General features: G+C 38.0%; 1 protein-coding gene across 1 annotated transcript in view; it reads left to right on the top strand.

Annotated features, from left to right (window-relative positions):
* Window positions 1-20,955, top strand: part of DIAPH2 (diaphanous related formin 2) — a gene marked incomplete in the record, with an annotated part of 842,722 nt that extends 821,767 nt beyond the window's left edge. Inside the window, 1 exon segment of the mRNA XM_018044114.1 lies at window positions 20,688-20,955. Within this exon segment, the coding sequence (XP_017899603.1) occupies window positions 20,688-20,917 (230 nt within the window).
* Between the last annotated feature and the right edge of the window lie 4,901 nt (window positions 20,956-25,856).

Below are 25,856 nucleotides of genomic sequence, written 5' to 3'. Positions count from 1 at the left end.
AATGTTAGGAGGAAAAAATAAATTTTGAATGTGAAAGGTCCTTTCTTCTTTTATCAAAAGGAAAAGATGCATTCTTTGACATTAATAAGAGTCATGCTGGTGTTCTCTTACAAGAAACTCACTAAAATGACAAAGAGCATGAAAAATGTACTTAGATGTTTGTTTGAACTGGGTTGGTTGGTTGGTTTTTCTATCTGGTAAATTCTAATTCACAAAAATAAAATTACAATTAATAAGAAAGCACAAATAGAGCAGATATATTGATATTCTACATACTATTGAAGTAGTTGTCAATTCATGTGATTACAATATAAAAAATAAATTTGACTTTTTTGCAAAATTTGCTGAATTTTTCTCTGAAAAATGCTATAACAAGTGGATTTATTTGTTCAGTTCTCAGTGAGGTACTGGCTGTATCAAGGTTTTGGCAAAACAAACATGCTTTATCTATCTCTAAGTATATTAACTAATCTATAAAGGCTTGACATTCATTAATGCTTGCTGAGGGAAAAAATGAGTTCTCGAGATTGTGTTTTCCTCAGTACTGTATAACTTACTTTCACAGCCCTACTTAAGCTTTGATTTCTAAATCTCTCCCCAGTGAAATCATACCTCAAAGATGTTTCATTAAAATGATGAGATAAGCTGCCTTGCATCCCTATGCTGGAGTAGGAGTAAGGGACAGAGTTCTGGGAGATCTTGCAAAACTATTCCTAAGCTTTAGGGAAAGAAACACAAATAATTGACCTTGTCATCATGAACAATAATAGCCCAGAGAGCATGCCAACTACGTGTGGAGAACAGGCTTGTCTTGAATTTATATTGATGACTCAAAACATAGAGTTAGAATGTAGAGGTTGGAGTTATGGAAAATGGGGACTATTAGAAAGACTGTGCTTTTCAAGTTCTGCATTTTTGAAAATATTTTAAGATGCAGATCATCATTGTCCTAGCATAGCCAATGCAAGACTATAGCATAGCATAGCAAGACTGTCATAATACAGTCTTGCCTCTTTGTTTTGAAATATTTTTTCAGAAAGCTGGTGATAGTTCAGATGACTTTATTATATCCCTAAATATTAGTTTGAATCATATGAAACCATTGCTCTTTGACTACTTTTGGGGCTGTGAACATGGTGACCTCACAGGCTTCAATCTCGTAAAAAACATGTCATTCCCCAAACAGAAAGGTAATATTCTCCTATTCCTTAACTATCTGTTGTATATGAAACTCAAACTCTGTCTTTGTGATCATTTACTGGTTAAGCTTGACATGTAAGAGAAATTTCAAGCAGATTTTTTGGCATCAAAACAGAGATTTCAAATAGGAAAACCAGGCCGCCCTGGGAAATAGGCCTTAATGAAGTCACCTAATCAGTGCCCTGGTCTCAGTGGATACAGTCTTTGTGTTTGCAGAGTATTTCTTCAGAGAAAATGCAGTGTGGTTGGTTAATTTGTCATCTTCTTTATCATTGCTCTAAATAAATACGCCCTGGTCATTCTAATGAGGTTAAGAGACATTGTCCTTTCTTGAATGGAGCTGGATGTTGACAAGGTTTCCTTAGCTACCTATTTCCAAATCACCTCTTACATGAGCATGATTAGTCCATTCAGCCCATGTTGTCTTCTCTTGATTTGACTCTGAGGTGGAAGTGACCTTTTCCTCACTTTACTCCCCAATTCGCTTCCTCTAGTCTGGAGAGAAATAAGATTTCAGCACTGAATAGATTCTCTTGATTATACTTCTTTGTTCAAGACCGTGCTAATGTGAACACTTAGTTAGTAAAACAAATATAATGGCATTTTTAAAGCCTCACAAGGCAGGTAATTGCTTTAAAGAAATCATGGAACCTTTTTTTCCTTCCTTTTTCCTGAAGTGGAAAATTCATGTGTTCTCTAACACCCAGGATTGAGCATTCCTTCTAAAGGGTGAGGATAAATTTCCCTCATACTAAAAATCACCAACTCCCATGGAAGTGCTGAGTGAAAAATTGTCCTTATCATTTCTTTGTGGACTACAATTTCCCCCTCTTCATATAGGCTATAAATAGGAAATAAACAGCCGAATGAAATCAGATAGTATGCCAAGATTTCACTGATGAGTTTAGGTGAGCAAATCATGAAAAGAATAGAATATTGCCTGGTCCTAAATCTTTGCCAAGGAGTATTTAGTGACTTTCTCACTCTCTACCCTTTTGGAAGATACCACTTTTTAACCCCGCTTTTGAAGAAAAACACATATTTGGTATTAATTTCTTTTTTTAAACTTATCCAAAAGAAGGAAAATGATTAGCAATATTAAAAATTATTACCGTTTAGTAGACAAGGAAAATAAACAATCTTTTTAATATCTTTCTTGAAATCAGCAGTTTCTCCCTTCATAATGTATTTATCTGAGGTAACTGATCAGTACACGGACTATACAAAAATAACTTGCTTTTCTAAATGGTAGAATCTTGGCTTATGCAAACACCTGAGCCATGCCCAAATTATAATGTAAAAATTAGAGTGTTGTATTAAATTATCTTTCTAAGAGCCAAAAATCTGCAGTATTTTTCCTTCTATTCTTCAGATATATTTTAAACAAGTAGCGATTTTTAAAGTATTTCATTGGTATTCAGTTTGATAAGCAAGGCTCTTTATTAACCAAAAATGCTCTCAATTTTCAAATAAGACTACATAGTAGAAGAAATATATAATTGATCTATTTGTGGCAATGTTTCCTAGAAGAATGCCTTATGATTCCCTGTTTTGTAGAGTGCTATCCCCTGAGTAAGTGCCTAGTGGTCACATGTTGATAGCTTGAAAGAATGAATTAAAAGCTAAATAAGAAATGTACTGGGGCTATGAGTGAAGCATACTGTGTCTAAGTCCTCCCTGCTTTCCTCTTTGGAGCCTGCTATCCTAAGAAGAGACATGGTTGAAACAAATTTGAAGTTGTAAATCTTTTCTACTTGATCCCAAGTAAGAAATTACATGCATATTTGAAAGTCTGTCTCTGAACCCAGCTCTATCCATTTTAATAAAAATATATCAGTATTCACAAACAGTAGGTACACAGCAGTAGCTAGACAGTGATATAATTACTTCATAAAATAGTATATGATATAAGCCATGGAAGTTTTTTTTTATGTAAAAGTGAAAATCAAAGAAATGCAGAGGTCAAGTAGACACATCAAAATAAAGCAGTCATAAATTTAAGCTCCAAGGAATGATAATCTTTAAATGCCAGTGTTTTCTCTGATTTTGCCAGCTTTCAGTGGGTTATTTAAGCATAATTATCATCTATGATTTTATTTTAAAAGAACTACATAATGTTCAGAAATTGACATAATTATATCTCTGAGGTATTGGTTCCTAATTTTGTAATTTTATGCCGTTTTCTACTAACTGATCAACTCCCATGTAATTCAATGACATCCATGTTATTTACTCAGTAATCTGTAATTATAGACTTCCTCTAATGAAGCACCCTATGCTTTATTACCCTGTATTCTTAGGAGCTCTGTGGGTTTCAATTATAGAAAATTTGAACTTTGAAGTGCTATTTTTTCCCTGATGAGCATTATAAAGTAATGAAGAGGTTAATCGTTGTTCCCTTGACTGAAACACTAAAAGGCAATACCACCTAATATACAATTGCCTTATTATTTTGCATATGTCTTGTTTTTTAATTTAATAGTTGAATTCAATTAAATGGTAGTAGCAGTATGTTAAATTTACTAGGACTATCTGCCTTAGGGAGTTATTTATTTATTTATTTTGAAATTAACATTTTTTTCTATTGGAGACCAACTTCCTTTTATTTAGTAAAGCATATAATTAAAGTCTATCTAAATTTTAATTATTTAATAGAGCAGGATATTGTTAATGTGTGTTTTGTATAAATTGCCTAAATTACCTGAATTTAGGCCCTTTATGTTTCCAAAGCACTCGCTCTAGAACTTTGACCCCTTGAATAGATCTGGTGAGCTAAAATATATTCATTTAATAATCTTTCTAAAAGTTATATCCATTTAAACTCAAAAGTATAAAGTATCTGTCTTTTGTTGTTATTTGCTTTTTTCTTTAACATTGACATTAATCTTTTATTTCTTAATTTAGAAACATGAGGGAAGACCTTAGGATCTGTAGAAAATGATAAGGAGAGGTAGCTTAGCTGGTGTGATTGGAGGAGCCAAAGAAAAATCTGGAAATAATTAGTAAGATCCTTGGAGTGTGGATTGGAACAGATGAGCCTTGAATCTTAGAAAAGAGGATAATGTGATTAAAGTTATAGTGCAGTTGTAGGAGAGACTGGAAACAAAATTCCGCAAGCTGATTCATGTAGCTTATCCAGGTTAAGGAATATGTGTTAGACTTGAGGAGGAGACTCTGTATTGCCAGTGACAATGTGCTATAGGTTAGTCACTATTTGACTTTGGAGATTAATAAACAAATACTAAAGATTGTTCAAAGGTTCTAAGCCTGGGGAATAATTAAAAGAGAGAGAGAGAGAAAATTGAGGTAAGTAGTCATTAGGGCTATGATTAGATGGGGAAATCTTTGGGTAATTCCATCCATCTGAAACACATGAAGTCTGAGATGATAGGAAATTTTATAAATAATATTGTTTGGGAGTCGCTGATGGTTTGTCCTTGAAATGGGAATGCAAGTAAATAGTGAGGTTGTAAATTAAGTTGTCTCCATCACAGAAGAGAACTAGAAGCTTTGAAACTGAGATCACTTCCTGAATTCCATGAAAGACCACAAACTATCGTATGACAGTTCTGCTTTCTAAATAATTATTTTTCAGCAACTTGTTTCAATTCCATCAGGAGCCAGAAGTGGGACTGCTAGAAGTATAAATCCATTCTAGTTGATTGAGAAAGAATCCAGGCATGCTCAGAGTCATAGTGGCTCTCTTCTGGAGCAGATTATTGAATTCCTCTTAAGGAATTATTCGGAAAAGGCGATGGCACCCCACTCCAGTACTCTTGCCTGGAAAATCCCATGGAAGGAGGATCCTGGTAGGCTGCAGTCCATGGGGTCACTAAGAGTCAGACGCGACTAAGCGACTTCACTTTGACTTTTCACTTTCATGGTTGGAGAAGGAAATGGCAACCCACTCCAGTGTTCTTGCCTTGACAATCCCAGGAACAGGGGAGCCTGGTGGGCTGCCATCTATAGGGTCGCACAGGGTCAGACACGACTGAAGCGACTTAAAAAAAAAAAAAAGGAATTATTAAGGGATTTAGATCAAGGCTTAAAGGTAAATCCTTCCCTTTCCCATTTTGAAACATCCATGTAAATTATGCTATTGAGTTATGATAATGCATATCAGAAGTACATACCTTTAGCTCCTTTTCTGAGGCAAGTGGTAATCAGCAGCTTCTTAATGCTGACCATGCTTTGTGTCATGCAGTCATCCCCTACTTTCACAATGGGCCAGAGATTGATTCTTGACCCAAGGATAGTTATCTGTAGCTTTGTCTATTTCATAAGAAATAGCTTGTCATGAACACTCTTTTCCAATGGCTGGTCTATCCTGGTTTAATCAATTTGCCTCTTTTTCTTGGGGAGTTAGGACTCAAAGGCCGAAAAATGGAGAAATAGTTTGAAAATGGTAGAAGAGGAAATAAAAACAAATACTAAGAGTAGGCTCACATGGTAGTTGAGAATGAACATCAAAATACTGAAGTAATGACATTAATGGATGACTAGGGCTATTGTTGTGGCTGGAGGATTACAGTCAAGGTTGTATCTTTTTTTATTATTATTTAAACTTTTTATTTTATATTGGAGTATAGCCAATTAACAATGTTGTGAGCGCTTCAGGTGCACAGCAAAGCAACCCAGCCATACATATATACATGTATCCATGTATCTTTTTTTTAACTTATTGAAGTATAGTTGACTTACAATGTTGAGTTAATTTCTGCTGTACAGCAAGTGAAAAGTGAAAGTCACTCAGTCGTGTCTGACTCTTCGTGACCCCGTGGCTATACAGTCCATGGAATTCTCCAGGCCAGAATACTGGAGTCGGTAGCCTTTCCCTTCCCCAGGGGATCTTCCCAACCCAGTGATCAAACCCAGGTCTCCCGCATTGCAGGCAGATTCTTTATCAGCTGAGCCACAAGGGAAGCCCTTGTGACAGCCAAGTGACTCATTATACGTGTGTGTATATATATATTCATATTTTTCCATTATAGTTCATCACAAGATATTGAATATATTTCCCTGTGCTATACCATAAGATCTTGTTGTTTATCCATTATATATGCAATAGTTTGCATCTGCTAATCCCAAACTCCCAATCTATCCCTCCACCATTCCTCTCCCCCTTGGCAAGTATAAGTCTGTTCTCGGTGTCTGTTTGTCTCTGTTTTGTGCTAGAGTTCATTCGTGTCATATTTTAGATGTCACATATAAGTGATATCATACAGTGTTTTTGTTTTTTTCTTTCTGACTTACTTCACTTTAGTATGATATTTTCTAGGTCCATCCATATTGCTGCAAATGGCATTGTTTTGTTTCTTTTATTGATGAGTAGTGTTCCATTGTTGACTGTATAGAGCTTCTCCATCTTTGGCTGCATAGAATATAATCAATCTGATTTCGGTGTTGACCGTCTGGTGATGTCCATGTGTAGAGTCTTCTCTTGTGTTGTTGGAAGAGGGTGTTTGCTATGACCAGTGCATTTTCTTGGCAAAACTTTTTTAGTCTTTGCCCTGGTTCATTCCGCATTCCAAGGCCAAATTTGCCTGTTACTCCAGGTGTTTCTTGACTTCCTACTTTTGCATTCCAGTCCCCTATAATGAAAAGGACATCTGTTTTGGGTGTTAGTTCTAAAAGGTCTTGTAGGTCTTCATAAAACCATTCAACTTTAGCTTCTTCAGTGTTACTGGTTGGGCCATAGACTTGGATTACTGTGATATTGAATGGTTTGCCTTGGAGACGAACAGAGATCATTCTGTCCTTTTTGAGATTGCATCCAAGTACTACATTTTGGACTCTTTTGTTGACCATGATGGCTATTCCATTTCTTCTGAGGGATTCCTGCCCGCAGTAGTAGATATAATGGTCATCTGAGTTAAATTCACCCATTCCAGTCCATTTTAGTTCGCTGATGCCTAGAATGTCGACGTTCACCCTTGCCATCTATGTTTGACCACTTCCAATTTGCCTTGATTCATGGACCTGACATTCCAGGTTCCTATGCAATATTGCTCTTTACAGCATCGGATCTTGCTTCTATCACCAGTCACATCCACAACTGGGTATTGTTTTTGCTTTGGCTCCATCCCTTCATTCTTTCTGGAGTTATTTCTCCACTGATCTCCAGTAGCATATTGGGCACCTAATGACCTGGGGAGTTCCTCTTTTGGTATCCTATCAGTTTGCCTTTTCATACTGTTTATGGGGTTCTCAAGGCAAGAATACTGAAGTGGCTTGCCATTCCCTTCTCCAGTGGACCACGCTCTATCAGACCTCTCCACCATGACCGCCCATCTTGGGTTGCACCATAGGCATGGCTTGGTTTCACTGAGTTAGACAAGGCTGTGGAGCTAGTGTGATTAGATTGACTAGTTTTCTGTGAGTATGGTTTCAGTGTGTCTACCCTCTGATGCCCTCTTGCAACATCTACCATCTTACTTGGGTTTCTCTTACCTTGGGCATGGGGTATCTCTTCACGGCTGTTCCAGCAAAGCACAGCTGCTGAACCTTACCTTGGACGAGGGGTATCTCCTTACCGCCGCCGTTCCTGACCTTCAGTGTGGGATGGCTCTAGGCCCTCACTGCTCCTCGGGATGCTCCTCCCGGCCGCCGGCCAGACCTCGGACGCGGGATGTCTCCTCCCGGCCGCCCCTGACCTCGGACGTGGGGTAGCTCCTCCCGGCTGCCGCCCCTGACCTCGGACGCAGGGTAGCTCCTCTGGGCTGATCCTGCCGTCGCAGCCTGGCACTCTAAGCTGCTGTGTCTATGCAGCCAAAGATGGAGAAGCTCTATACAGTCAACAAAAACAAGACCAGGAGCTGACTGTGGCTCAGATCATGAACTCCTTATTACCAAATTCAGACTTAAATTGAAGAAAGTAGGGGAAACCGCTAGACCATTCAGGTATGACCTAAATCAAATCCCTTATGATTATACAGTGAAAGTGAGAAATAGATTTAAGGGCCTAGATCTGATAGAGTGCCTGATGAACTATGGAATGAGGTTCATGACATTGTACAGGAGACAGGGATCAAGACTATCTGCATGGAAAAGAAATGCAAAAAAAGCAAAATGGCTGTCTGGGGAGGCCTTACAACTAGCTGTGAAAAGAAGAGAGCCAAAAAGCAAAGGAGCAAAGGAAAGATTCAAGCATCTGAATGCAGAGTTCCAAAGAATAGCAAGGAGAGATAAGAAAGCCTTCTTCAGCGATCAATGCAAAGAAATAGAGGAAAACAACAGAATGTGAAAGACTAGGGATCTCTTCAAGAAAATTAGAGATACCAAGGGAACATTTCATGCAAGGATGGGCTCGATAAAGGACAGAAATGGTACGGACCTAACAGAAGCAGAAGATATTAAGAAGAAGTGGCAAGAATACACGGAAGAACTATACAAAAAAGATCTTCACGACCCAGATAATCACGATGATGTGATCACTAATCTAGAGCCAGACATCTTGGAAAGTGAAGTCAAGTGGGCCTTAGAAAGCATCACTATGAACAAAGCTAGTGGAGGTGATGGAATTCCAGTTGAGTTGTTTTAAATCCTGAAAGATGATGATGTGAAAGGGCTGTACTCAACATGCCAGCAAATTTGGAAAACTCAGCAGTGGCCACAGGACTGGAAAAGGTCAGTTTTCATTACAATTGCAAAGAAAGGCAATCCCAAAGAATGCTCAAACTACTGCACAATTGCACTCATCTCACATGCTAGCAAAGTAATGCTCAAAATTCTCCAAGCCAGGCTTCAGCAATACATGAACCATGAACTCCCTGATGTTCAAGCTGGTTTTAGAAAAGGCAGAGGAACCAGAGATCAAGTTGCCAACATCCGCTGGATCATGGAAAAAGCAAGAGAGTTCCAGAAAAACAATTATTTCTGCTTTATTGACTATGCCAAAGCCTTTGACTGTGTGGATCACAATCAACTGTGGAAAATTCTGAAAGAGATGGGAATACCAGACCACTGACCTGCCTCTTGAGAAATCTGTATGCAGGTCAGGAAGCAACAGTTAGAACTGGACATGGTACAACAGACTGGTTCCAAATAGGAAAAGGAGTACGTCAAGGCTGTATATTGTCACCCTGCTTATTTAACTTCTGTGCAGAGTACATCATGAGAAACGCTGGACTGGAAGAAACACAAGCTGGAATCAAGATTGCCAGGAGAAATATCAATAACCTCAGATATGCAGATGACACCACCCTTATGACAGAAAGTGAAGAGGAGCTAAAGAACCTCTTGATGAACGTGAAAGAGTAGAGTGAAAAAGTTGGCTTAAAGCTCAATATTCAGAAAATGAAGATCATGGCATTTGGTCCCATCACTTCATGGGAAATAGATGGGGAAACAGTGGAAACAGTGTCAGACTTTATTTTTTGGGGCTCCAAAATCACTGCAGATGGTGACTGCAGCCATGAAATTAAAAGACGCTTACTCCTTGGAAGAAAAGTTATGACCAACCTAGATAGCATATTCAAAAGCAGAGGCATTACTTTGCCGACTAAGGTCTGTCTAGTCAAGGCTATGGTTTTTCCAGTGGTCATGTATGGATGTGAGAGTTGGACTGCGAAGAAGGCTGAGCACTGAAGAATTGATGCTTTTGAACTGTGGTGTTGGAGAAGACTCTTGAGGGTCCCTTGGACTGCAAGGAGATCCAACCAGTCCATTCTGAAGGACATCAACCCTGGGATTGCTTTGGAAGGAATGATGCTAAAGCTGAAGCTCCAGTACTTTGGCCACCTCATGCGAAGGGTTGACTCATTGGAAAAGAAACTGATGCTGGGAGGAATTGGGGGCAGGTGGAGAAGGGGACGACAGAGGATGAGATTGCTGGATGGCATCACTGACTCAGTGGACGTGAGACTGAGTGAACTCCGGGAGTTGGTGATGGACAGGGAGGCCTGGCGTGCTGCGATTCATGGGGTTGCAAAGAGTCGGACATGACTGAGCGACTGAACTGAACTAAACTGAACTGAACTGAACTGAACTGAGAGTCCATCGTATACATGTACCACATCTTCTTTATCCATTCATGTGTTGATGAGCATTTACACTGTTTCCATGTCTTGGGCGCTGTGAACAGCGCTGCTGTGTATGTTGGGGTGCATGTGTCTTTTTGAATTATGGTTTTCCCCTGATATATGACCAGAATTGGCACTGCTGGATCATGTGGTATTTTACTTCTTTGGGAATCTCACCTGACTATTTTACTGCTGAAGCCTGTTTCCTATTCCTAGTACTTCTGCCTACATGCTTACACTAAATTCCTACCTTTGTCTCTTGTAACCCATCTAACACATTCATCAAGAGAATTATAACAGGGACTTTCCTGGTGGTTCAGTGGTTAAAAGTTTGCCTTGCAATGAAGAGAGTGTCGGTTCAGTCCTTTGTCTGGGGGCTAAGATCCCTCATGCTTCATGGCCAGGAAAACAAAAACATAAAACAGTAACAGTATTTTAACAAATTCAATAAAGGCTTTATAATAATGGTTCACATAAAAAAACAATATTTTTAAAGAGAATTATAACATTTCCTCTTTTCCTTTTTCATGTTGATGTATGGCAAAACCAATACAATATTGTAAAGTAATTAGCCTCCAATTAAAATAAATAAATTTATATTAAATAATAATAATAAAATAAAATAAAATAATTTAAAAAAATAAAACCAAAAAGAAAGCTTGGAAAGCAGGTGTTTTGTTGCCTTTGAAGGAAAAAAAAATAGAAAACAACTCTCTTCTCTTTCAAGGTCTCTTAAATGTAAATCCACATAGAAGTGTATGTATAATTGTTGCTTCATGAATGATTCTGTGTCATTCTTGACTTTGTACTTCTAAGTAGAGACATCTCAGTTTCAAATAGCAGACATTGACTTCTGGTATTCTTTCCCATCTTCCACCCATAAATGAGCCCTATTTCACTGACACGGAGGTTGCCAAGCTCCTTTGGCAACTTAGAGATTTTGAGTTCCCCAGGTGTCTGGATGTATCATGACACGGATGTTGACAGTGTGTGCTCTAGAGCAGTGCTCAGCGAACTTATTGTGTAAAGGGCCAGATAATAAATACTTTAGACCTCAAAGACCAAACAAATCTCCATCACAGCTACTCATGTCTGCTGTTACAGTTTGAAAGCAGCCATGGGCCAATACATCATGAAATGGCATGGCTATGTTCCAGTAAGTTATGGGCTGAAATTATAATTGGGGGGAATTTTCATGTAGTATGAAAGATTATTCTTTTTTAATTAACAAAAAAGTTTAATGTATGAGAACCATTCTTATGATGTGGACTGTACAAACAGAAGTGGTAGGCTGGTTTGACCACTGAGGCTGTAATTTGCCAACTCCTGCTCAAGAGACATGCTTCCAAGGGTCTGAAGCTGGTTCTGTCACCTCCCAACTTTGCCACCTTGAGCGACTTACTTACCTAAATGCGCCTCAGTTTTATTACCTGAAGAATAGGTTGGTACGTCCCTTAGAACAGGGCTTGACATATTATAAACTCTCAATAAATGGCAGATATTATTACTATGCCTATATCCAAAAACATCTTTGTTATTATCTTTTTAGAAAGTCACTGATATTTACTTTGCTGGATAGTTTTGAATGGAGTTAAATTTATTCTTTTTCCAAGTTTGTTTTTGCTTAGTTCTCCTTTCACAAATGTTCCGTACCCTTAGTAAATGATTGATTCTGATAAGATACACAGAGTATTTCAAAGGTCTCTTTGAAATATTAATTATTTAAAATATCAAATGTGAGATATTTTACCAGAGGCATCAGCAGTGGTTTTCTGGTAAGTGTCAACATTAAGGTTTATTGGGTATTTGCTTATTTATAGAATGTGTAATTTTTTTCTCCCAATGTTCTAGCATGTAGATAACTGGGGAAAACAATGAAGACTTATAAACATTACTTTTTAACTAATACTTACTATCAAGCTGTCTTACCTCGGGCAGACTGCCCAAAAGGTGCCTCTGGCCATAAAAGATCCTTCACTGAAACTACCAGTAGAAATCCATTCAAGTGTGTTAACTGGCAACTTTTTAAATTGCAAATATATTAGGGAAATTGAACTCGCCAATTTAGTCAGTGCGACAAACTTTAAGGTAGCACCTACCACGTAGATATTTGGGGAGAAATCCTTTTATCCTTTACTGCTCATCACTTTGGAATAGAATATCCATTTAGCTTGTGACCCTCTAAAATAATATTTATTCCATGACACAATGTACCTACAACCTTCAATTAAAATGGATAAGGAAGAGCACTATCCACTATGAAATTTATCTGAATCTGATGATCTCCTTCACTATAAGAAACTATTCATTACCTTTTGGGGCAAAGAGATGAAATAAGAGAATGAATGAACTCTCTAACCAACATTTTCCCCCATAGTTTTCCCTTTAATTGCTCTGAGATTAATTTTCCTTTTTGGTACATGCCACTGTGCAAAGCCTCAACCTGGGAGGATGTTTTCCTGTTTTGGTTTACAAATCTTCAACTGCTGCATAATGTAATTACTACTCTGCCCCTAGCTCATCCTGTGGTTTCTAGTAATTTCTTCTAAGCTCCTGTGTCCTCTTTTCCCTCTTGAAAGTTTTCTTCTTTTGTACAGAACATCTGCCATCATTATTTCCCTCAGAACTTTATACATTCTATTTATGCCCTCCTTTAATCTCTATGGAATAATATCCTGATTTTCTTAAACAGTTTTCATGGCCCTAAATAACTTCAGAGACTATTATCTTAGTTACCATCTGTTAGTTTTCCAAGTCAACATCATCTCCATTCTTCACTCACTTCCAATTAAGCTGCAAACTAACAAAAACCTCCCATCAGACAGAGGCTTTCTAGATGCTGTGGACCGCCATACAAGTTGTTCAGGTTTTTGTCATGTCTTACTTCTTATTTTGTTGAATTATAAGAGCTATTTGTCAGCCCCAGGCCTTCATTTTTTTCAGATCCCAGAGAAGGAATTTTGTTTCCCTCTTTTTTGATATGTGAGCAATCTTCTAATTTTGTGTCATCTACAAATCCATACATCTTACAGCAGGGTCTTAATCTGGCCTGTAATAGATGGTGTGAAAAAGATTGAATCTAACACTGATTTTTCTTGCTCTCCACTTATCACTGCCTTCTTATGCTGTCAGCCTCCATTTGCCACTGCTTATGACCTTGCTCACAAAACCAGTTTTACTGTTCTATTCAGCCTTTTACCAATAATACCAAAATTGAGCATCTTGCTTTGCTCAGGGTTATATGCAGAATAATACTTGTCACTGCAAATTCAATTGTATTCTTTGCAGAATTTCTCACCCACTCTGGCCTATTTTGCATAATACTGTGAGGCCAATCTTAAATGTCACCTTTATCATGTCATCACCTTCCTGAAGATCTACCAGTTGCTCTTTAGAAGCCCTCTCATCACATTCAGACTTCTTACTTTGATACCTGAGGCCCTTTAGAACACTGCTCTGATGTTGCTCTCCTCATTGTTTTTTATGTACTCTGTGTATTTTTGCTTTCAGGTACCTGCACTGATTCAAAAGCACCTCAGCACATTTTATCCTTTTAACATTATATGATATGAACAGGCAAAACTAATAAAGGTTGCTTCTGAATGGTGGAGGCAAGAAGGAACTTTCTGGGGGTGATGGAAACATTCAGTATCTTAACTCTGGTAGTTACAATGGGTATAAACACTTGTCAAAATTCATCAAACTGTATGCAAAATCTACGCATTACAACATATGCAAGTTTGTATACAGACGCACATACATTCAGAGAGAGGAAGCAAGTAACCATGTGTGTGCACATGAGGAGTTAATATATCTAGATTTTACAAGACTGCAATGAGGTACCATTTCACACTGGTCAGAATGGCCATCATTAAAGTGCCTCCAAATAATAAATGCTGGAGAGGGAATGAAGAAAAGGGAACCCTCTTACACTGTTGGTGAGAATGTAAATGGAGAACCATATGGAGGTTTCTTAAAAAAAAAAAAAAAACATAGAACTACCATTTAACCCAGCAATCCCACTACTGGACATATACCCTGAGAAAAGTATAACATGAAAAGACACATGTACCCCAATGTTCATAGCAGCAGTGTGTACATTAGCCAAGACATGGAAGCAATCTAAATGTCCATTGATGGATGAATGGGTAAAGAAGATGTGAGGGTGTGAGGGTGTGTGTGTGTGTGTGTGTGTGTGTGTGTGTGTGTGTGTGCGTGCGCGCATGATGAAATATTACTCAGTCATAAAAAAGAATGAAATAATGCCACTTGCAACAACATGGATAGACCTAGAGATTATCATACTAAGTGATGTAAGCCAGACAGAGAAAGATAAATGATAGCACTTATATGTGGATTCTATAAAAAATGATATGAATGAACTTATCTACAAAACAGACACACAGACATAGAAAGCAAACTTATGGTTAAATAAATTTAAAATGTTTTAAAGATCTGGATTTTAGTCTCTTTAAACTGATTATTTTCAACCTTTCAAGTATAACTTTTTCAAAGGCTTAACCTAAACCCTTATTCATCCATCACTCTTCCCCAATTCTTTGAGCCCACAGATAATATAGTTTTATTTTTTTTAATTATTTAATCTACCTAAGTATTATTTCACAGTAGGGTCCTACCCTCATTAATAAGCCTTTTGCTTCTTTTGGGTCACCTTACTGACTTTTGGTTCATCTTTGTTGGTTGATGGAAACTTCTTCAACTTCAATCTGCTCAGCTTTTCCAGAAAGCCTTAATTATATAATTGAGAAAATTCAAGGAGGCAATAGTGGCGAATATAGAAGCCATTTTATTTCCAGACTGTTAGGATCTTAGGAAGTGATTTTTATAGTAGTGACTTCACTTTAGTCATTTCTGAGGAATAATGAACTAGACTTGAGTCTCAGTTAATAGAAAAGTCCAAGGCACTAGGTATTTTGGTTCCCCGAAAAATAAGGAATAGATAGTCTAATTAATAATGTTTGATAAAAAGAAGGAGAGCACAAAAGTATTTTCAAAAATTGTAAAGGGTCAGAGATTTTACGCTGCTTGCATGCTAACAAGTCAGCTGCCAAAGTTTCAGGGGAGCTGGCAGAAGACACAAGATTCCCAGGTCGAAGACAAAGAAGTCTGTTGTTCACAGCACAGAGAGCAGTGTGAGCTTCATGTTCATGCTTTCCCTTGCCCTCCAGCTCCCACAGGGCGATGCCAAGGTGGGCACAGGTGGGTGCTAGGCACATAGTGGGTTTGTGTCACATCTGAGGAACCCATACTCAAGAGAACCCAAGTCTTGTATAATGGGTTGAAAGCAAACTTGTCTGACATCTACCCTAGAGGGAGATATAATCTGTTTTCAAAGTAAGCCTACCCTCTGCTCTGGAGGAAGACATTGTATCTTCAAGGCTGTTGGCTGTAAAAACATCCTTGAAACAGTAGTCCAGAATAATAGTCATCAATGCCTGTGCCCACAAAATGTCCACGAATGTAAGAAATTCATAGGGCATTTCCTCTGAATAAGTTTGTGCTAGCCATTGGCAGACAGTCTCACATAAAGGTATAGTAGAGTTCATTACTTGACCTTGTGCTGATTTTAATCTGTGGTATCTTCAGACTCTTCTGGGGAAATTAAGTCAACACACACAAGTAAGTAGTGATGCTGAAAATTGAAATCAGAGGGCATCAGCATCTACAGAATGGCCAACATTGTTAGAAACATGATACAGAAGATACAACCCATGCCTTTTATTTTACCCAAAGATAAGTGGTTCACACAGAGCCCACTGTATTACATGCAGCTCTCCTGGCTCCTTAGCACTGCCTGTGATCTAATTTCAGGATGAAAGATTAGAAAGTCACCTCTGAATTGTTATTTCTCAGACATGCCCGTATATTACCATTTTAGTGGCTAAAAGGCATTACCAAATTTCTCCTTGAGATTCTTTCACTCAGTAAAATAGGTATTGTAATTTGTAAGAAAACACATTTTTCTATGTAATTCAATAAGGCTATTTTTCTTTTCAATGATAAATAAAACACTTAAAAGATTTTTCCCCTGAGTTTGATCTCATAAACCAAAAAATTAAAAAGTTAAACAGCTACTCACTGCTAATCACATCTAAGTAAGAATGTAGTTCTGTGAACTTGGAAAATCTAAGTGAACTGTCAACCTCACACAATTTGATCATGGACCAATTTTGCTGAAATTTATTTAAAATGAAGGGTAACTTTCAAATGATCATGTTGACTTTCATTTTGTTTGAGGAAGACAAGTCTATAATATATTTATAAAACCTTTACTCCTTAGGCTTGAACGTTTCATGAAAATCTCAGTTCCTTTGAAAGTTATCATGAAGCAAACAAAAAAGTAATGGTGGACTAGTGGTTTGAAACATATTTCTTTCCTTAAAGGCATTACTGAGGTTTACCAAGACCTGGCTTCTTTTTCTTCTTTTTTTTCCCTAACAGAATTATCTAGCATATGCCTTCTCAGCAGGAGGTATATCACCCTCAACGGAATCAATATTGGTTATTGGAGAGGTGGGAGGAGAAAAATCTTAGATATTACAATGATCTGTGACTTTCCAAAGGGCCACAGTATATAAACAGATATATAGTTATATCTGTGATATTTAATTTTAATATGGGGAATTAGGAAAAGATAACTAACAAGGTGCCTTTAGGGGAGGAGAGAACGAAAATGGGGAAAAAAAAGTTGAGAAATGGTGATCTTACATAACATTCTGTTAAATGTTGTCAGGTGGCAACCACTAAATTAAACACAGGGATTTATTTGTAATTCCTCTATACTTTATGTCATATTTGTTCTTTCCATCTTTTTAGTCCATAAACAATATAATAGCATTAAAGAATTTTAATGACTTGCTATCCATAATATCATTATGTTATAGACTTTTTTCATGTTTGCCCATCATTTATGTTAAATGATAAATACATACTGTTTGGTATTCTGTTCTCTTTACTCATATACATGTATTCATCTTTTTACATAGCCTTCATCATGACTGTTTTTATAAAGTGAAAGTGAAAGTGAAGTCGCTCAGTTGTGTCCGACTCTTGGCGACCCCATGGACTGTAGCCCACCAGGCTCCTCTCTCCATGGGATTCTCCAGGCAAGAGTACTGGAGTGGGGTGCCATTTAAGGATACATGAAATTTAGTTGTACTTTTGTTCTCTTCTGGTTGTGCTTCTGTATCTAAAAACTCCTCTGTGTCTTCTTTTCCCCTGGCTGCCTTTTAAAAATTGCTATCCTCAGAACATATATTCTATCCCCCTTCTTCTCATGTATTATCTCAGGGTCCTCTCACCCATCTTCCAATGACACTGTCATTTTTAGCTCCAGATTAATATGTCCAACTTTTTACTGGATTTCTCTACTTAGATATTCCTCAGAAAGCAATTTTTTTTCAAACCTATTTATCCTTTGTTTTCCAGACTCTTTTTCTCCCACTTGATATCACCCTTCCAGCCAGGTCCTGTTGACTGTATTAATACCTTTAAAATATCCTCCTCTCTAGTCACTCTGTTAACCCTTGAATTCAGTCCTTTATCTCTTCCTGAGAGAATTACCATTACACTCGTAAACATCTCCCTACCTTCTACCATGCTGTCTCCAGAGTTATCCTCCACAGTGCTGTCTGACAAGTCTTTCTCAAGATAAATCATATCAAGTCACTTCCTATATTGCTTATGGCTGCACTGCCCAATTCAGTAACCACGAGCCACATATAGCTATTGAGCACTTGAAATGTAACTAATCTGAAATGAAAGATGCTGAAATTAAATTGCATTAGATTTTTGAGACTTGGTCTGATAAAAGGAATGTAAAATATATATAATCTTTGTATATGTTTAGATAAATACTAATATATTAAGATTCATTTCATCGGTATATCTTTTAAAATATGGCTACCAGATGTGGCTCACATCTGTGGTTTGCATTATATATCTGTTAGTGCTGGCTTATAGGATAATGCTCAAACCCATATCATAGCATTAAAAAATAAAACTCAACTGAATAAATTTTAAAGTCCTAATTGGTTTTATGAAATGAATCATAAATTGGGTGACATCTCATCTGGTAAATAGAAGAGCGCTCTAAAGAGCTGTACAAAAGGAAAGACTTTTATAGGCAGAAGGAAGCAAGACAAGGAAGTTATTCTAGCAAAGAGTAGATTGTTCAGACAAGGTCACCTTCCTTTGTTGCACAGTGGGAGGTCTATCAGGTAGATTTCCTTTCTAGTGTTGACCAGGAAATTTCAGACTGAGTGATTAAGATTATATTCCTAGGAGAGGCTGAAACTGCAATTAGATTAAGTCTCCATTTGGTGATGTGAGCCTTTTTACAGGTGACTCCATTTGGGGCCTGTTGGCTCTTTTTTAACAACAGCATTATGATGTTTCATCATGTGGCCATCACATGCCTAGTCCATTTCACCTTCTTCTAGCTATCATGCAACAATTGATCTGGGTTCATACCAGGGCCCCTCCACATACCAGCTGTGTGATCTGGAGCAAGATGCTTAAACTCTGTAAGTTTTAGTATACCTAGCTAAAAAATAAAGATATTATTTGCTTCAATATTTTGTTGGGAGGATCATATCACCAAAGTGGGAGTTCCCTGGCTCTCCAGTGGTTAAGCGCCGTCACTGCTATAGGTCCGGGTTCGATCCCTGGTCAAGGAACTAAGATCCCACAAGCTGCGTAGTGCAGCCAAAAAAAGATATAATCAATGCCAAGTGTCTACCACATAAAATTTAATTCTCCTCGATACATTCCAGTCATGCCAGACTGCATTTCTTCTTTTCTTTCTATTGTCAAGAGCAGGTAATCGTTCAGATGTGTATGCAGCCTTAATATTCCTAAAAGTGAACATCTTCTTTCCCTGTTTAGTTGCTGGAGTTCTACTTTCCCTTTATTTTTCCTGTTTTCTTCAAATATTATACCTGAAAACCTCTGTGTTTCCTTCTATTTTTTCACTCAATGCCCTGTCCTAGAGATTGATTTTAAAAATAAAACAATGATTGTAACACTGAGGAAATCTCAAGTCAAATGAAGAACATAATAAAAAAAAAAGATTGTAGCTTGTTCTTGCCCCATAAAAGAATATTTTTCTCCTATGATCTGACACCCCACAGTCAATCCTTTAAGCAAAGTAGGATTTACATTTAATTTAAGAATAACATCAGAAACAACTTCTTCTGCCTCACTTCCACACTTTTCTTCTCTTAACCCTCCTGCTTGCAAATGTCTTGTACCCTGCTGCTGCTAAGTCGCTTCAGTCGTGTCCAACTCTGTGCGACCCCATAGACGGCAGCTCACCAGGCTCCCCCGTCCCTGGGATTCTCCAGGCAAGAACACTGGAGTGGGTTGCCATTTCCTTCTCCAATGCATGAAAGTGAGAAGTGAAAGTGAAGTCACTCAGTCGTATCCAACTCTTAGCGACCCCGTGGACTGCAGCCCACCAGGCTCCTCTGTCCATGGGATTTTCCAGGCAAGTGTACTGGAGTGGGGTGCCATTGCCTTCTCCAATCTTCTACCCTAAACCCCACATTAGCTACCACTTAAATTAACTACCTGATGAGGGTCCTTTTCATCAGTGAGGTCTATTGAGAAAAGGCTCGTCAGCTCACTGTGGATTATCCACAGTGTCCTAGAGAGTTTCTGTCAATGGACACTTGCTCTAACAAATCTTTAAAGTGTTTTTGATGGCCAGAATTGTCAAAGATAAGAGTAGGGTGAAATGTTTTATATACGTCTCCGTTGGGAACTTCCATGAACATCTTTTGAGTATTCCACTCATAGGAAAAGCTTAGAAGCACAACTGCATTCTAAAAGGGGTGATGAGACTCTGGCTAATGTCTCTCAAGTGTAAAATGTGGCCTTTCAGATGATGTAGTCACCTTTGCCTTCTACAATGTCAGCATTTCAAAATGGGTAAAGGGTATGGATTAGGTAGAAGCTGAATGCAAATGTGTTTTGCAAATAGTATCTTTTAAGATAATTGCAGATGACGGTTGAATACTGAAGGTATTAATACAATCAATATTTAACCTTGTGAAATCTGCTTCATCAAATCACACCCTGCACATTGATTACATTAAGCCAGGTCAGTGGTTTCTTACTTAGGTATATCTTATAAGAATCTTAACATGAAGGCAACAGTAGTTGATCAGCTGCTGTTTATTTACATACTGAACATGTCATCAATAATACAAAAGCCAAGGTCTTTAAGTTGAAAGAACAGTGGGATTGGCATGAATTTTACTTAATGGTGCGTAATACTCAAAGTAGTCTGTGGTGCCAGAAACTGACAGGATGCATTATGTTGAAACAGATATATGTCTTTAATTTAGGGGTATTATGTAAATCTGACAGGAATTTTTCCCTTTATTTTCCTGTAGTTTAACTTTAATTGCTCCAAGATTAATTCTGATTTTTCCCTTCCTCCAGAGGGTGATGAGACGGGCGTGATGGATAATCTTCTGGAAGCCCTGCAATCAGGGGCAGCATTCCGAGACCGCAGAAAGCGGATTCCAAGGAATCCAGGTAAGAGCCATTCTAGCTCTCATGGTATTATAGAATGTAAATGCTCAGAACCAAATACCAAAAAAAAAAAAAAAAAACCCTTTCTCATGAAAAAAAAAAATTATTTGAAACAGCTGATCTCACTTCATGAGTGAAGTCTCAGCAGGCTTCTATATCTACCTGATCACAAGTTTTAACTTTGTAAAAGTGTCTTCAAATAACAGTAGGCTTTGCAAAAAAAAGTTTAGAAATAAGGGTTCCAACTATGTGTTATACTAAATTTTTAAAAATTATATATTTATTTATTTTTATTTTACTTTACATTTTATGAGCATGTGATTTGTCTAGAAGATGGTTTAAAATCATAACTGTAATTAAAGTCATTCCAAATAATCGGTTTTAAGGATGTCACAGGTAAGGAAACTGAGATAATGCATCTTTTCATCATTTTGGCTTCATGATCCATTCTCCATGTTACTAAAGAGAGGAGAGGCACTGATGATCCAAGATCCCCTGAAGTCTCAAAGTGTTGGAACCCCTTTTTTTGTGTGTTAGGTTAGTAACAAAGCCACAGGATGAAATTGATCTTGGTGGAAGAAAAAACATAAAAGAAACAAAACAGCCTCCCTCCCTCAAGTGGAACCAGAAAGTTGTCCATCTTTCCACGTCATACCCTATGTCTGAAATAAATAAGAACTTCTTGCAGAATAATCCAAGTAGGCTGAGCTATCTACTTCTTTTAAGGAAATGTTTATATTTTTAATTCCTATCTTTCTTAAAGTAGAGGGAGAAATTACATGTGTTGTTTGTAAAAGTTCTCTTCATGGGCTGTAGAGTGATATGGAGATGTCAGTGTAAAAAGGAAAATTAATAGTAAACATGGAAACTCTACTTAATTTAGATTAGTAAGATTTGCCTTGTATAGCCTACAATTCAAAAATATTCTATGTTTGGAATAGAAACGATCATATTTCATTAAAATGGAAATTCAGCTCAATTCAGTCACTCAATCGTGTCTGACTCCCTGTGACCCCATGGACTGTAGCATGCCAGGCTTCCCTGTCCATCACCAACTCCCAAAGCTTGCTCAGACTCATGTCCATTGAGAAGGCAATGGCAGACCACTTCAGTATTCTTGCTTGAGAACCCCATGAACAGTATGAAAAGGCAAAATGGAAATTGGTACCTCTCAAAACTATTGTACTCCCAACAAAATAATGAAAGAAATGAAGCCCAGTGAAGAATGAATGACCACGCTTTGTCCCCTTAGTCCCTGGCACAGGAATATGAGTGCAAAAGGCTGACAAGTAATAGAAAGTATAGCTGATCTCTCCACCACCCCCCCATCTCCCTGACAATGAGAGGATGCCTGGATGACAAATACATACCTTACATGCTCCAAGAGCTACCCGCAGAGAGTCCCCTCTGAGATGATAACCATTTCCTAGCAGGAACCACCACTGGGCTGTAGAAACCATCAACCACGTGGAACATCCTCTGATATGCTGGGGATGCAGAAATACAAAAGCATCCATCAGCAAGCACCAAAAGAGACCCTAAGGGTCAAAACTATTCATCAATAAGCACCAAAGAAACAGTCTTAGAAAGCAGTATAAGGGCTCTGTGGTCACCTTTCAAATACATACAAGCAAATCCATTATCCTACGGAATGGCACTGCTCTTTGGTTCATGACACCTGAGTTAGCAAACATCGATGCTTCGTGGCCCCTGCCATCATTCTCCCTCCACTTAAAAAAAATAAAAATTTGGCTGTGCCTGGCCTTAGGGGCAGCATGTGAAAAAAAAAAAGAAAAAAAAAAGAATGATCCAGAAAAGCTTTTGGCAATGGTGAAATTCATGGCAGAAGACAGTATAAGTTGCATTTCATCTTTTTCACATTTGAGTGAATCCTGATGGGTAGATTAGCCTGAAAGTTGGAGTGTAAGACTACTTTCTGTAGATGAAGACATTGCAGATGGCCTATAAAAAGAGTAGAAGACTGAAGGAAAGAAAGCTAACATCTCTATTTATATGTGTCCATATTTTTTAAGGTAATGCTGCATGGTAGAATGTCAGGAGCACTACTAATCTATCCTCAATCTTGACCTGTAAAATGCAAATATCCTCCCATGCTACCAGAGGCCCCTTCCACCTTTTAAGGAAAATAAAAACCAGTCCTGCTCTTTCCTGAAGAATCAGAGCATTTATAGTCAGTGGAAAGCAAACTGAAATGATTTTTCTATCAATGCAGTTTTCTGTTAAGCAGCTTATAAGTAAAAGCACCTTATTCTGTGCCATAAAAGAATTGCCGTCATCTTTCTAGGCTGTTTATTTTTAAAATACATTTGCTAAGGCCCCTGTCTGATTAGTCTCACACCCCATGCTGGCTGTACAAAAATGGTACCAAGAGAGAGATCATTCCATGGGGTTTCTGTGAGTTTAGTACTAAGGGAATGTAGTGTTGTCAACTGCAAAACACTAAGAATATATTCACAAACTGTATAATTCTTTAGTACTGATTCCAAGTAATCTAAATTAAGACCTCTCTTATTTTGTAGTTGGAGGGCCTCCACAAGCACATAGGGTCAAAAATATCAGCCCCGTTAGCTCTGGCAGCCATTCCAAGGAGCAGCAACCAAAGCACATGTCAGTGGTGAGAAGAAACCAGAAGGCAGGCAGTGGCAGTGATTGGTAAAGCACCTTGGATATCAGTAGATGTGCTTGAAGGGAGAGGGAAGGGAAGGCAGACACAGAGTTTGCAAGTCTGCCAAAGACTCTCTTGTCTGCTTCCCTCTTTCTTAAAGCAACAGAACTGGGGGGCTTTTCCACATTCTCTCCCTGTTTCTGCCTCTCTTAGCTAAGATCCTCTTTCCTGCTGGCCTCCTTTTGTTTTCAAAAGGCACCTTATTTTGTTCCTTCCCAAGATCCCATTGACTTTATAGTGTTACACTTTCCCTGTTCAACCCCAGTATCCTTGTTCCTGTCCAAAGACCTCTACTTCACCATGGTGAGATAAAAGCAGAAAAAATAAATTATAAAGAAGACTATTTTCTCCAGGTCAAGTCAAATCAGAGGAAATAGCCAAAAAACTCTGAAATCAAAGTCAACCGCAGACAGCAAAGAAGTACTGCTCTGCTTGCCAAACCCTTTATCATTGCTTACAGATGGAAACTTCAACGTATACAATATATACCCCTACAATTGTGCGTCTAATTGCAGTGTTTTCAATTCCATATTTAAAGAAAATGAAGTGAGAGTCTGTATTTTTCATTAGAAAATGAAAATGTTAATAAATGGTATGAAGAGTTGCCTAAATTACAAATCTTCTGCAGAGAGCCAATGTTCCCCTCCCTAAAAAGACCTCACATTAGTTTACTCAGAAAGAGCTCCCAAATATTGCCTCCAGCCCATTCAGCTGAGTGTACTGTTTCAGTTTAGGGCACCAAAAGCCATTTTAAGGGAGAGGATCACATTTGTAGTTATTTTGAAAATATTATTAACTGGTATAGCACAGGCCCCAGCCAATCAGAACATGCAAGGGTAAGGAATAGCCTGATGGCTGTACCAATGCGCACTGGCTGAATATTAATCCAGATTATGGCTGGGCTGGTGTCAAACTCAGAAATTAGGAAATGAACCCCTAAACATTCATTCATTCACTCAACTTCCTCTGTTTTGTGAAAGGTACTATGGTAGACATGATGACAGATACAAAAATAATTACGATTTCCTTAGTTATAAGACCCTTGTGTCTTATAGAAATGATAAAGATAGAAAGACTACAGGATAAGGCAGACAATAGTGGCATTATACAAGAGATGTTAATAACATACTCTGTGAGTTCTGAGGAGGGAAACATCATGCCATCTCAATATGTCAGAAAAAATCATGGAAAAAAAACCTCTGAAGGATGAGTATGGATTTCAGCAGTAGGAGTTGGAGGTGGGGATAGCGGGCATTTGAGTTAGATGAAATATCATTAAGAGTTTAGAAACTACAAAGCATTTTGGGAGAGTGGGAAATAGCACAGCTACTAAGAAAATAGGTTATATAAAGTATAAAAATATGGAGATAATTCTGGAAAAGTAGGTTGTTACCCTATCAGAGAGTGCTTGAATAAGAGACTAAGGTGTATCATTCTTTAACGATGGGAAAATACTGAGCTTTTTAGCAGTGGAAGAATATGATCAAAGCTATATATTGAGATATTTAATCTATAGGAATGTGAGTGATGACTTAGGATTCTACTGTCATATCCTTAGACAAAAGGAGATAATTTAGGGAAAGAGAAGTAACCAGGAGTCAAGGATAATCCTAGGATTTTGACTTTGAATAGGTGGGAGGACCTTGAGTTATGAGAGAAAACTATTGAGTCAGGAAAAGGAATGGCGATAAAGACAAATTCAGTTTGGGGCAAGTGAAACTGCAGGTGGTAGCAGAGCATGGAGATCAAGATGTCCAGAAGTTTCTTGGAAATATGATTGCAGATTTCATCACAAGATGATTGAGTTAGTGAGGTTTCTGATTATATTGGATACTTTGGAAATGGAAGGGATTATTAGAGGGATTATTAAGAAAAATAAATCCAAACCCAGAGCTTTGAAAATGCCTCTCCTTAGGGTCTAAAAGTAGAAGACTAGCAGAGAAGATTGATCGGGCACACTTGGGTAGGTGGGAGGCCAATCAAAACATTATTGTTCTCAAAGCAAAGGAAGGCAAAAATGGTGGGCATTTTCAAAAATGGCATATGCTACAGCGAAATCAAACAAGATCAAGACCAGTGATTTGCCATTTGGGAGCTTTCTAGTGACATTTTAAGAGCATCTTTTCAATATTGGAATGGAACTGGGAGCCAGAATGGAGGAACTTAGTAGATGATGAGGCTCTAGAGGTAGATAGTATTCATTCAGAATTAAACAATTTTATTGACTGTCCTCTGGGAATCACATGCTGGGTTAGAGGATTTAATACCAAATAGGACATTTGCCTCAACGAGCTCACAGACCATTTGAGAAAACATGAATATAATCCATGTGATACAAGTGCAATGCAAGAAACTAACACAGCATTGTAAATCAACTGTACTTCAGGTAA

This window comes from Capra hircus (assembly GCF_001704415.2).
Source record: "Capra hircus breed San Clemente chromosome X unlocalized genomic scaffold, ASM170441v1, whole genome shotgun sequence".
Taxonomy (NCBI): Eukaryota; Metazoa; Chordata; class Mammalia; order Artiodactyla; family Bovidae; genus Capra; species Capra hircus.
The sequence above is the reverse complement of the archived record's forward strand: the minus strand, read 5'-3'. Positions and strand labels throughout refer to the sequence as shown.